Source organism: Capra hircus, chromosome 2 (assembly GCF_001704415.2).
Source record: "Capra hircus breed San Clemente chromosome 2, ASM170441v1, whole genome shotgun sequence".
NCBI classification, from domain to species: Eukaryota; Metazoa; Chordata; class Mammalia; order Artiodactyla; family Bovidae; genus Capra; species Capra hircus.
Window position 1 is genome coordinate 111731875 of NC_030809.1, and position 14207 is coordinate 111746081.

Below are 14207 nucleotides of genomic sequence, written 5' to 3' on the forward strand. Positions count from 1 at the left end.
TGTAGTCACAGGACAAATACCTCAGCTGTCCTCTGTTCAAAACCTTAAGTATCAGGAAAAAGGATGTTTATGTATAATGACCGAGATTATTGGTGCCTCCTTTGAAGCATGGCTTGAAGCTCCTCATTTCCTCTCAACATTTTCAGTTACTCAACATCTACAACTTTCATGTTTCCATATGCCTTTACACCTTTATTGTAACACATATTTCATTCTCCTTGTATTATGCATTGCAGTAGCGTTACACAGCACATTGAATTTACTCCTTGACTTAGGCAGAGCTGTCTATATAAAAAGTAGTATGCACATAGTACGAAAATGGAAAAGGGCATATTGTGAAAAGTTCCTTGCCCCAAACCTTCAGAAACAACTGCTATTTTGGGTTTTTGTTTTTGTTTTTTTTTTTTTTTGGCTGTGCAGCTCAGCCTAGGAGATCTTATTTCCCCAACTAGGGATTGAATCCATGCCCCCTACAGTGGAAGCACAAACTCCTAGCCACTGGACCACCCAAGAAGTCCCTAAAGTTAATGGTATCCTGGAAATCATTAGCGCTATGGCTGCGTGGTAGCCACTGTACAGATATACCAGAAGTTACTCTACCAGTTCCCTATTTATGTTGTTTCCAGTATTTTCCATTACAAACAATGCTGCAGTGCACGCACGTTCTTGTACATGTGCTGTGTGTAGAGATTAAAGTCCTAGAAATCATGACCTTTAGTCTGAACTCATTCTTACAGTGACTATACTACTGTTTACAGCAGTTAAAATTATTAACACCAACTAAGGTTACAGATGCTTGATCCTGTACCAGTCTAGAATTAGCTGTGTAAACAAGAACATTTTGGACCTCTCCAACCATCCTCCTACACAGCTAGAAATAATGAATTATCTTAAAGGCACAGTGGTTTGAACACTTAGGCGTAGGCCCATGACTTTCTTTTTGTCTCTTCCTTTAGTCTTGCTTAGCTCTTTTCAAACCTTACCATCCAGAAGAACTGCTCTACAGCAGGGTTCCTCATCCTCAGGACTGTTGGCATTTTCGGCCAGATCACTGTTGTACTGCCTCATGTTCAGTCTAAGTTGTGACCCTATGGACTTAGCCCTCCAAGATCCTCTGTCCCTGGGCTTTCCCAGGCAAGAATACTGAAGTGGGTTGCTATTTCCTTGTCTAGGGGAATCTTTCCTACCAGGGAAGTCCGCTGACCTGTGTACTGGCTGGTTAAGAGCATCCATGGCTTCTACCCCCGAGATGCCAGTAGTACTATCCCCACCTCCAGCTGTAACTACCAAGCCTGTCTCCAGATACTGCCACATGCACCCCAGAGGGGCAAAATCAGCCTTGGTTGAGAACCACTGCTATGTGGGATTAAATATTCATTGACATTTAAGCAATGACTTTTTAATTATGTAACATGAACATGAAATTCAAAATAAGAGTATTTGATAAGTAAACTGCCCTCCCTTCCACCCAGTCACCTAAGTCACTTCTCCAGAGGCAGTTAATTTTCCCAGTTTCTCTTTTGCCCCTCAGAGTTAATTATCAGTTTGCAAACACCCATAACTTTGTTTCAATACAAATGGTGATATACTACATGCAGTACTTAGAATCTCTTCCAGTTAAATTTAACTTACCTTTATTAGTACATATCAGAATACTTCAGTTCTAAACATGCTGATTCTAAACAGCTGTTTGATACTTACTCCATAGTTTGGTTTCAGAGTCAGCTATTTGATATTTATTCCATAGTTTGGTTTCAGTTTGTTTAACTCAATCCCATATTAATGGACCTTTAGGCCGTTTCTTTTCTTCTGCTCTCATAGGCAGTGTTGCAGTGAATGTTCTTCTGTGTACTTCATTTTGTACATGTGGTGGGGGTATATATGCAACATAGTGATGGAATCGCTGAGTGGAAAGGCATGGACATTTTATATATGGTAGATTTTGCACACATTTGAGACAATAGAGAAATCTGAGTATGGACTCTATATTAGATGATATGAGATTTTGTTAATTTTATTAGTTGTGATCGTGGTATTGTGATGAGGTAGGCGAATGTCTTAATTCCTAGAAGTCACATGCAAAACTGTTCAGGACATCTGTAACTGACATTCAAATGGCTCAGAAAAAAAGTATGTGTAAATGGCATACACACAGATATTTGTACATAAATATGACAAAAGTCTTAAATTGAATCTAGGTGGGAGGGATATACAGATGTTCGCAACTGTGATTCTTTCAACCTGTATTCAAGTTTTGAAAATAAGACTTGGGAAAGATATTGCATATGTGAAATAAAAACAATACTATAAAGTAGGAACAATCAGTGAATAAGGAAGAGTTCTCAGAAATTTAACATGAGTGTGTTACATAATTAAGGCAATGGAAACTTGGGATATAAAGTTGAAGAAATTTCACAGAACATCAAAAAGAGAAAACAGGAGAGAAAAGAGAAATCAATGTAGGAAATCTGATGGCTGGCTTATTTTCAGAGAGGAAAAGCAAACAAGGACATTATCAAAGAAAGGGGAGATAGTTCCTCAGAGTTGCAGACGTGAATCTTCAAATTAGAAGACTTTACTGAAGGCTGAGCAGAATAATCACTAATGTTAATGGAAAGTTGACTATTTGCCAACCACCTGCAACAGTGAGAATCTCAGTTCTCACAATCCTCAGAGGTACACATGGTATGTATCCTCCTTGAGTGAGTACTAGGGAGATTATTTCGCCCAAAGTCACACAGCTGGGAGGTGGCAGACAGGATTTGGGTCCAGGCAGTATAATTCACTTTTGTTTTTAACCACTATACCACTTACCTAAAAGGATATACATGACACTAAATTATTAAATTTCAAAACATTGAGCATAAAAGTTCTAGATTCCTTCAGAGGGAAAAACAGGAAACTTGGGAGAGAAGTCAGAATTTAAATAGCACCAGCCTATCAGTTATACTTCATGCTGAAAGACAGTGGAATGATGAATTCAAAGTTCTGACAGAAAGTTATTTTCCATCTAGAATCCTATACCCAAGTGTGAAAGCAAAAGAAAGGGGGTTTTAGAAATCTATGAAACCAGAAAACTTGTTTCATAAACTTTATAATGAAGTTACCAGCTGATCTATTTCAGCGCCACGAAGGTGAAATCAAAGAGCATGTAAGATGGGGAGGACAAGAAACAGGAAGACAAATCTGAGGATGGCAACAGAATCGCGTGCCTACGAAAGCAATTGGTCCAAAGTAGGAAGTTATGAACTCCAGAAAAAAGAAGTGTAAAGAACATAAGAGTCTAAATATAGTAAAGTATAATTGGCATGGGTCTGAACAGTAACTAGAAAGAAAAACGGTCAAATTGGTTGAGTCGGGTCAGATTGGGAGACAGCAGGATGGGAGACTATTGCTTTTTGTCGTAAACTTTATTATAATTGCATGTTTTTAAAAACCATGTGTTACTCTGATATAACATTTTGTTTAATATTACTATATTGTTCAAATAAAATAGAACTGTAAAGAAATTTTAAAAAATGTTTATCTGAAGCAGATAAGTAGCACCTTTAAATAGACTGTGTTCAGGACTTTCACAAAGCAGAAATTTCCAAAAGACAGCGAAGAAGTTTCTTTAAAAAAAAAAAAAAAAGAAAAACTAACAACACAACTAAATTCTTTTTTTGGAAACTGATGCTAAAAGGAAGCATAGTTTACCATGTACTTTATTTGGCTATTTCAAAAGCAAACCGTCCCCACCTCTGACACACCAGCCCTGTGAATCAACACACACTAAATGTAAAAGCAAAGCTTTGAAATTTTTCATGTCATAATTTGGGGGGGCTTTTCATTACCCTGTGGAGAGATTTAATGCCATAAAAGTATATCACATGAATATCTGAAGAGCTGTTGTGTGTAAAATGGTACAAGAAATACCTTATAAATTTCTTATTAAAAAAAATTTTTTTAAGACCTCCATTGTTCAAATGTACCCAGGCTGGAGAAGGGACGAATCTTCGACTGAAAGGGCCCTACTAACCTCACCTTAAAACTAGAAGAGGCAGAGTTGGATTAGGTGATCTGTGAAGCCCTTTCCAGTTCTTCAACTGTATTCTTCCTCTTCCAGCTTCATAAAAGACCAGTTGGAAAATGTGCTTTGGTTAGTCTCTGTTCACCTGGACAGTTCTTTGTAGATTGTTCATGAATTATACTGGCAGGTGAATCTGCATGGAAGTCTCGCACTGTGCAGTGTGCTTGCCTGGCTCCCTGAATCCCCCTTTGTGAAGGCTGTGGGGCCACCACAGTGAGGCCTGTTTGCTGTCTGCAACCAGAGCAGCTGCCGCCTTTCTTCCTTTATCCTTGCTCCAGCAAAGGAAAACGCGGTGATGTTTGTGTGTGCTTCAGATGAGGAGAATGCTCTCCAGACAGGTTATTCTCTGGCTTAAAGTGGATGGGGGAGCGCAGCTCAATGGGAAGAGAGGTCGAGGCAGCATCTGCCCCCTTGTTTGTTTCAACAGCTTCCGTCTTGAATACAGAATTTGTTGAGTGAGAGGCGAGCAGAAGTTGAGAAATGCAGTTCAAGCGGTGGTACGTTTCTGCTTAGTTTGTCAGCCGGTGTGGGGGAAGGAGGTGGAGGGTGGGAGACAAGAAAGGGACACACAGCTAGTTGTTTCTGTGATTAAATTCCTTGTTATTTCATAATCTCCACTTCGAAGGTTCTTAATGTAGGGTATTCAGTGTGACTGTTGACTAACCAAGGTGTACCGTTTCATGCTTCTAGACAGGAAATACCAAAACTAAATATTTCCAACCTCTGATCTTAGTGGTCCAACTGCTTTCTGTAAGAACCGGTCTCACAAAATCCTACAGGACCATATTTTACCGAAACACACTACAGCAAACAGAATGAGAAAACCAGCAAAAGAATAAGATGAAAAAATATGAGCAGGTAACCAGGAATGTACCATTGTTTCAGGAAGGAAAAGGAAAACCAGTAAAAGGAGTAATCATATAGAAGGGTGTAAATATTGGGAGGAGAGAAACAAAGGCAGAGTGAAGGCCAAAGGGAAAAAAGAATGTACAGTAGACAGCAACAAAGACAGGTGATAAATCCTGTGTATTCCTCTCCTCTTGAGCATGGCTTGCCTAGGCTGCTGCTTTTTATTGTATATAGATGTGTGACTGCTGCTGCTAAGTCACTTCAGTCGTGTCTGACTGTGCGACCCCATAGACGGCCTCCCACCAGGCTCCTCTGTCCCTGGGATTCTCCAGGCAAGAACACTGGAGTGGGTTGCCTAGTCACAGTAAAAATAGATACCTTCCCTTAGAAAGTTCAGCAAATGGTATATGCACAGAAGGCAATCTGGACAAATAGGTGTTGTGCTAAGTTGCTTTCAGTCATGTCCAATTTTTGGTGACCTGATGGGCTATAGCCCACCAGGCTTCTCTGTCCATGGGATCCTCTAGGCCAGAATATTGGAGTGGATTGCCATGCCCTTCCAGGGGATCTTCCCAACCCAGGGATTGAACTTGCATCTCTTATGTCTCCTGCACTGGCAGACAAGTTCTTTACCAATAGTGCCACCTGGGAAGCCCTCTGGATGAATATACATCAACTCAGTAACAATGATTACCCAGAGAGAGCTTTTCTGGGGGACTTCTACTTTCTGTATTTTCCATTTCTGTGTTTTTAAAATGTTTTTTAAAGAGCACATGTTACATACACGTGTAAACAAACAAAAAAACAGACTTAAAAAAATTCTAACAATGAGATCGAGAGCATTTCCTTTCTCTTCTTTTATAAGTGTGGATTCGAGATGCCAAAGGAAGCAGTATTTCGCTTTTACCGTCATCTCTGCAGGAAGGATTTTAAACAGGTGCAAGTTTCCTGAGAATTTATTAGCGTTCAGCATTTTTCTCAGTTCTTGGCAGCCAGGGATAGTGAAAATCTGACTCCTCGCACCTGGTGTTGCTCCTGTAAGGCTTAGTCTCAAGGTTACTTGCTCTTTCTTTACGGACAATTTTGTGAGCATGTTAGTCTCAGCTTTCCAATTAATTTCCTAAGAACCAAAATAACATCATAATCTCCTTGGAGTTGAGTATGCACTTAAGTATTTATTGATTGGCTGACTGACTGATCACTAAATTCTCTTGGAAACTTTTTGCCTTTCTGCTTTAATCTGCATGGATTCTTCATTCTCCAGAAGCCTGTAAGCAGGTGCAACTTTTCAGAGCTTACTGAGAATAGATAATAGTTGATAATGGTACATGTTTCTATTTAGATAAAACAACTTTCCTTAGAGCCAGTGCCAAGAAATGAGGTCAGGGAAGCCCTGTTGGTTAAGATAGAACTCAGCAGCCACTGTGAAATACATTTTGGAGGCTCCTCAAAAAACTAAGACTACCATGCTGCTGCTGCTGCTGCTAAGTTGTTTCAGTCGTGTCCGACTCTGTGCGACCCCAGAGACAGCAGCCCACCAGGCTCCCCGGTCCCTGGGATTCTCCAGGCAGGAACACTGGAGTGGGTTGTCATTTCCTTCTCCAATGCATGAAAGTGAAAAGTGAAAGTGAAGTTGCTCAGTCATGTCTGATTCTTAGTGACCCCATGGACTGCAGCCTACCAGGCTCCTCTGTCCATGGGATTTTCCAGGCAAGAGTACTGGAGTGGGGTGCCATTGCCTTCTCCTAGGACTACCATATGACCCAGCAATTCCACTTCCTGGATTTATATCCAAAGAAAACTCTAACTTGAAAAGGTACATGTGCCTCAGTGTTAATACCAGCATTATTTACAATAGCCAATAACTAAGTGTCCATGAACAGGTGAATGAATAAAAAAGATGGCAGTATATATTCATTGGGGCTTCCATGGTAGCTCAGCAGGTAAAGAAGCCACCTGCAAAAGCAGGAGACCCTGGTTTCATCCCTGGGTCAGGAAGATCCCCTGAAGAAGGGACAGGCTACTCACTCCAATATCCCTGGGCTTCCCTGGTGGCTCAGATGGTAAAGAATCTGCCTGCAATGTGGGAGACCTGGGTTCGATCCCTGGGTTGGGAAGATGCCTTGGAGGAGGGCATGGCAGCCCACCCCAGTATCCTTGCCTCGAGAATCCCCATGGACAGAGAAGCCTGGTGGGCTACAGTCCATGGGATTGCCAAGAGTAAGACACAACTGAGCGACTAAGCACATATGTACAGTGGAATACTACTCAGTCATAAAAAAATAATGACATTTTCAATATGTGAAAACAACGAAATGTTGTTGCAACAACATGGGTTGACCTGGAGGGTAGTATGCTTATTGAAATAAGTCAGACCGAGAAAGACACATACGTTATCACTTGTATGTGGATTCTATAAGATAAACTAGTGAGTATAACACAAACTCAGATACAGAGAACAAACTAGTAGTTATTGGTGGGGAGCAGCAAGGGGAGAAGGGCACGAAAGGGGTGGGGGATTAAGAAGGACACAGTACTATGCATAAAGTAAATAAGCAACAAGGATATATTGTACAATGCAGGGAATTCAGCCAACATTTTATAAAGCTATAAATGGAACACGTTGTGTGTGCTAAGTCGCTTCAGTCGTGTCCGACTCTTTGCAACGCTATGGACTGTAGCTGCCCCAGGCTCCTCTGTCCATGGGATTCTCCAGGCAAGAATACTGGAGTGGGGTGCCATGCCTCCGCCAGGGGATCTTCCTGACCCAGGGATCGAAACCAAGTTTCTTGCATCTACTGTATTGGCAGGTGTACCCTTTAGCACTAGCACCACCTGGGAGGCCTGTAAATGGAATATAATCTATAAAATGTTTGAATCATTTTGCAAGTAATGTAATATTGTAAATCAACTATAACTCATTTAAAAAAAAAAAAGATAAAACTCAAATGCATCAGTGAGTGAGGTCTGGGACCACCCTCATCCTCATCCTTACAGTCTTCCCACCCCTTCCCTCTCTTGGCCCCTGCCACCATTCTAGGTAGGCTGCTGCCCCAACAATGGATAGGCTGTTATGCGGAAGCACTATTTCTGCTTACAAATCTCTCATATCTTTCAAGCCAAGAGGCTGGAGCAGCTTGAAATGAATGCAGGCCAGACTGTGCCTGAGAGCAACTCCCTGGGGACAAAGTTTGGTCTTACCCTGCAGCTAAGTTAGCCCTCTCTGGTCCCATTCTTCTCTGCTTAATCACACTGACAGGCTGCTCAGGAGGGAGCAACATGCTCTTCTCTGAGCCCACTTGGAGGATGCCTATAAATGGCTATAGATTCACAAAATCTTCAGAATTTCTATGTAGGAGGGTCACAGGCAATCTTGTTGGAAAGGGGTGGAACATAAAGTTTCACTGGCCCAGGAATTATATAATCCAGAAAATGTCATTATACAAATCAAAAAATGGGAGGGGCAGGAGGGCCACACACGATTAGAGCGCCCTCCCTGCCTCCTGGTTTCCTCTAGGCATTGCCAGAGACTAGGGAAGTAGGCCACAGCAGCAAGGAGAAACCCCCTTGATTTCCTATAACTGTCTTGCATATGACATTACTTGTCCTCAAAAAAACATGGAGCATTTATACATTTTTCTCTAAGGGTGCCCCTAGATTGGGTGCTAAGTTGCTTCAGTTGTGTCCAGTTCTTTGTGAGCCTGTGGACCAACAGCCCATCAGGCTCCTCTGTCCATGGGATTCTCCAGGCAAGAATACTGGAGTCGGTTGCCATATCCTCCTCCAGGGGATCTTCCCGACCCAGGGCTCAAACCCACATCTCTTAGGTCTCCTGTATCGATAGGCAGGTTCTTTACCACTAGCGCCTCCTGGGAAGCCCCAGAGATTACCCAGTAACATGTCTACCATTGTCTCAAGTGGTTCAGGAAACAATATTCTGCTAACAAGTTGGCTAAGAGAGCGCCCTAGCAACTTTCTGCCTGAACATATATAATCGTGTGAAGCTGGACCTTAACTTTAGGGGGTCCAGTCAGCTACGGAGACAGGTCCCTGTTAAATATGCAACTTATGCTTATGCAGGACTCCAAGTTCTTGAAAAGAATGTTCATTTGCCTTTTTAAGAAATGTAAATAAATAAAAGCATTTCCTCACACTAAAACTGAACACACTGGAGGGCAGGATGGGAAATATTCTTCCCAAGCCATAGAGTTTCTTAGCCAAATGCTAAGAAACGATCCTGATATAAAACCAAAGGCTAATTTTTCTGGTTCAGATGGCAAACTGAGAAGTAAGTTCAGGCAGAATGAAGGCTCCTGGGGTTGACAGCCCCACTGAAGCTAGGCAGGTCCCAGGACACCAGTTTCCCCCAGCAGGCAGCTGTAGTGCCCGGTAGAAAACCACACTGTCTCATTTAGTCTTATGTGTTTGTATGTAACAAGTTTCTTCTACAGATATATACCTTAGTGTAAGGGCTAAGGGCTTCTACATCTTAGTCTATGTTGCATTATAGGTAATCTTCATAAGTATTTGAAAACCTAGTGAGACAAGTTACAGGATGCTGCTGCTGCTGAGTCACTTCAGTCGTGTCTGACTCTGTGCGACCCCATAGACGGCAGCCCACCAGGCTCCCCCGTCCTTGGGATTCTCCAGGCAAAAACACTGGAGTGTGTTGCCATTTCCTTCTCCAATGCATGAGTGAAAAGTGAAAATGAAGTCACTCAGTCATGTCCGACTCCTAGTGACCCCATGGACTGCAGCCTACCAGGCTCCTCCATCCATGGGATTTTCCAGGCAAGAGTAGCGGAGTGGGGTGCCATTGCTTTCTCAGGTTACAGGATGATGTCTTTATAAAGCAAAAGTTATTTTTAAAGGGATTTACTTCAGGTAGCAAAATCTCTAGAGCTTTTAAATTGCGAATTTGAATCACAAATTCAGGATCTTCATTATGGAAACCAAAGTAATTTCAATTTTACTACAAACTATATACAGTATTTGAAAAAGTTATGTAGTGTGTCTATAATAAAATATTAAGTAGAAGGAGGAAGGAAAAAATGACTTTAAAAATGAGAATATCAGAACTTATTTCTGATGTATCTCTTTAATAAAAGAAGATTAAAAGATATAAAAAGATGCTAATAGAAAACCTATTAAAAACTGAGGAATGGGACTTCCCTGGTAGTCCAGTGGTTAAAAATCCATCTGCCTTGCAGTGCAAGGGATGTGGGTTCAATCCCTAGTAGGGAAAGGAACTAAGATCCCACATGTCTTGGAGCAACTAAGCCTCTGAGACACAATGAAAAGTCCTGCACGATGCAATGAGGGGCTGGCCTGTGGCAACTAAGACTGGATGCAGCCAAATAAGTAATTAAAAATAACAAGGTAAAAGTCCTATAAAACAATAATTAATCACAATAAAAATATTTTAACATCGCAGAATGAACTTCTGGACGTAGAAACTGAAGGTATTAAGAAGTTACCCTTTATTTCTTGAACTCTGGTTTTGAAAAATTATTCAATATTTTTTTTCAAGAAAGACAAAATCCGAAAAATGGTGGAAGTTCAAATCAATGAAGTGCCACAACATAACCTTCATTTCATAGGAAAGATGGGCAGAAACAGAGAAGAGAAGTGAGTCAGTAGTAGCTACTCACCTAAATGAAAGCAATCTAATGCCCTTATACCCAGGATCACAGATGTTAGAATTACTAGGGATCTTTTAAAGGGCTTCCCTGATGGCTCAGAGAGTAAAGAATCCACCTACCATGCAGGAGACCTGGGTTCAAATCCCTGAGCTGGGAAGATTCCTCTGGAGAAGGTACTGGCTACCCACTCCAGTATTCTCTCCTAGAGAATTCCATGGACACAGGAATGGTCGCAAAGAGTCGAACACGACTGTATGACTAACACTTTTACTTAGACGCCCAGAGTCTAGCCCTTCATATGGTCGATCAGTATGCATATATCTTATATAAGTTGGTGATTTTGGAGGACACACGCTGGCAGTTCTTAATCTTTCCAATGTCAGAAGCATGCTATGAAAGAAGCTAAATCAAGAATCAGTGGGCAAGTTATTACCTGTGCAAGTTCATATCTGCTTCATTTCTAGCTCGTCCTGGATGTCCGCATGCTACACTGAATTTACTGGCGACTTCCTCACTGTATTACAGTATAGTGGTGCCACCTGATTCTCATGTTCCCTTTTCCTTCTAGTTGAAGGGGGATAAACTGTGCATTTGTTTATCAAGGATTGGTGGTAGTTTAGTCGCTCAGTCATGTCTGACTCTGTATTACCCCAAGGACTGTAGACCGCCAGGCTCTTCCATCCATGGGATTCTCCAGGCAAGAATACTGGAGTGGGTTGCCATGTCCTTCCCCAGGGGATCTTCCTGACGGGGATCTATCCTGAGTCTCCTGCATTGCAGGCAGATTCTTTACTGACGGAACCACCAGGGAAGCCCAAGGTCTGGCTGAGCTGAATCACATAAACATGTGCTCCATTTCAGCTGTGTTTGAAATTGGGCTTAATGCCCTCTGGCATTTCTCTAGGGACTTCTAGGTTTCTTTTTCTGCACACTTCTTGAGACCGGTGCTCTGCTAACTTTCAGGTTCCTTTCCTGCACTCAGGTTGCTGGGTTCAGCTACACCGAGGACAGATTACCACATTAAAAAACTCTGCTTGGAACTGATCTGCACTTGAAAAAGTTGGGGCTTGAAGTCACCTGAAAGAGTACTTTTCATTCTCATCCTTGTGCATCTTATCTACCTCAATGGAAAACATTTTTCTTCCCCTGTATCTTTCAAGGTGACCCAAAAGCATACAAACCTGGGTCTCCAAGAATTATAGGTGTGTCCTCTAATGAACTACCCAAATTCACTCTCCTTAAAATTATCAGGACTATGGAGGCACTAAAAAGAATGAGCTCTAACTAAGTACTCTAAGGTTTGATGTTTCTGATGAGTGGAAAAGCAATTTTGTAACAGTAAGTATGTGATTCTATTTAAAATATTTACATATATTTGCCTGCAAAAGGCATGGGATGACTGCACACAGTGGCTGACTGGAGAGTGGAATTGTGGTGTGTAGACAGGGTGAGGAAGGGGATTTACACTTAAAAAAAGATCATTTCTGAATTGTCTGGGTTTTTCACTGTGTAGTTAAGTTAGATTCTTAAACGTTAATTAGGTGACATCACACACTTTCACCAAGAATCCTTATCAGTCTTCACTGCGTTTGGAAACTGTTACATTGTTGGTTTGACTGTGTTCACGCAGAGTTCAATTTCACCAGACATTCCTTCATTCCTTGAATATCGGGTTCTTCGCTGGGTACCAAGATGAATAATACCTGCTCTGCGACAGGAAGGAAATGTGCCCCAGAATGCAGATAAGAGGAATAGTGAATTTGGTAAAAATGGGCACCGTCATCACTAGGGATCCATCAGCTCCCTCACTTGGTTCATAATTGGCCTTCCGAAGGCTTAATCTTTTGGCAGCACAATTAGCAGACATCATCCTCTCATTCTTAAAAGTCACATTTAGGATTAAGACTCCAGTTAACACCACTGAGCTGGAGGTGTCCTCAGGGAAAGAGAAGTCCCCTGAATATACCCACTGTGGAACCCAGAATAGATTTTGCAGCTGCACATAGATCCTGTCTTGTCTGTTGTCTCTGCTGAGTAATGTAGATTCTGGGACAGCCAAGGGGGCAGGCAGCTGGTGACTTTGAGCCAAATTTTACCTTTCAGCTGAATCCAGGGAAAAATAGGCAACAAAGTGGCAGACGATGCAAAGTGCTATGTTGAACGCTAGATTGTGCTTTATTTTTTTCCTCCCAACTTCACGTTTCCATGCACCAAAATGTTGATGCTACAAATATTGGATACCACGCTTACCTGACAGGCTTCTTCCATCCCACCTGGGCGCGGGGGCTCAGAGAGAGTGCGCGAACCGCTGCTGCAGCCCGCCTCTCGTGGCTGGAGCGGGCTCGGCCGGCCGCGGGATCCCCTACTGGCCCGGGTGCCCGAGCCGCTCCGCCGCCAGGGCTCCCGCAGTCAGCCCCCGGCGCGCACGCGCGCTCCCCGGCGGCGGCCTCGGCGCCTCTGGTTTTTGGCAGGGCGGCGAGTGGAAGGCTCCGAGGGGTGGGGCGGGGCGGGGCGAGGTGCGAGAGTTTGGGGCCACGTGACCGACGCCAACATGGCGGCGCCCAGCGGCTTGCACCTGTTCGTCCGAAGAGGTAAGTTCCTAGAGGTGCGCGAGGGTTCTCATCGTTGCTCACTTGCTACGCAGTCGGGTTCAAAGGGATACACGTCCGCGATCAGACCTCTCGGCGTACCAGATTGTGCTTTCAGTCCTGCGGACATATGCAGGCACACGTTACCACTTGTCACAGAAACAGATCCGCGTGTGTTCGTCACTTGCTTAGATCACGTCACTGCGTGGCATCTATTTGCAGTCCCTCATTGAGATTTATGGGACATTATCTGAAGTTTTCTTCGCCGACGTCAGCTGTGTGATTGGTGCAGCAAACTTATTTATTCCGGCTGCAGAGCGATGAACCTACAGTAACGGAAATGCTCCTCGACACCTAGTTGCCGCAGAGAAAGCAACTTGTATCTATTGTCCAACACGTCTTTGGGGCAACTTGAAAAATGTGATTATTCTCTTCCACTGTCTTAAGAGGAGGAGAAATTATGTCTGGTTAGCTTTAAATAGGTGTCATTCTATTATTCTTGTGTGGTGCTTTAGTCGCTCAGTCATGTCCGACTCTGTGCGACCCCATTGACTTTAGCGCGCCAGGCTCTTCTGTTCAAGGGATTCTCCAGGCAAGAACACTGGATTGCGTTGCCATGCCCTTCTCCAGGGGATCTTTCCGATTCAGGGATCGAACCTGGGTCTCCTGCACTGCGGGCGGATACTTTACCGAGTGAGCCCCCAGGGAAGCCCTTGTGTAAGTGGTGAAATTTTAGTAAATGTGCAAATAGTTTTGCAGATGAATCTTTGTTGGATTTGAACTGGTTTCTGAATCTTTGTTGGAAAGAATTGGAAAGTTTTTTCAAAACTGGGGGAGGAAGGGAATTAAAATATTTTGAAGAACACTTTAGGTGTCAGGTATGTAGGGACAACAGTCTTGTGAGGCAAATATTACTTTCATGGCAAATAGCTACCATTTTTAAGTGCCTTTTATGTATTAATACCTGATACCGTGTTAAGCATCTTACATGTGCTAACTACTTTTTTGGGGGGAGGGGGGCGGGGTGCTGCATGTGGTATATTAGTTTCTGGACCTGCG

At 42.9% G+C, this 14207-nt stretch overlaps 1 protein-coding gene across 1 annotated transcript in view; it reads left to right on the plus strand.

Moving 5' to 3' along the window:
• Window positions 12714-14207, plus strand: part of METAP1D (methionyl aminopeptidase type 1D, mitochondrial) — a 74004-nt gene continuing 72510 nt past the window's right edge. Inside the window, exon 1 of the mRNA XM_005676229.2 lies at window positions 12714-13151. Within this exon, the coding sequence (XP_005676286.2) occupies window positions 13112-13151 (40 nt within the window). The 5' untranslated portion in view covers window positions 12714-13111. The remainder of the gene's footprint in view (window positions 13152-14207) is intronic.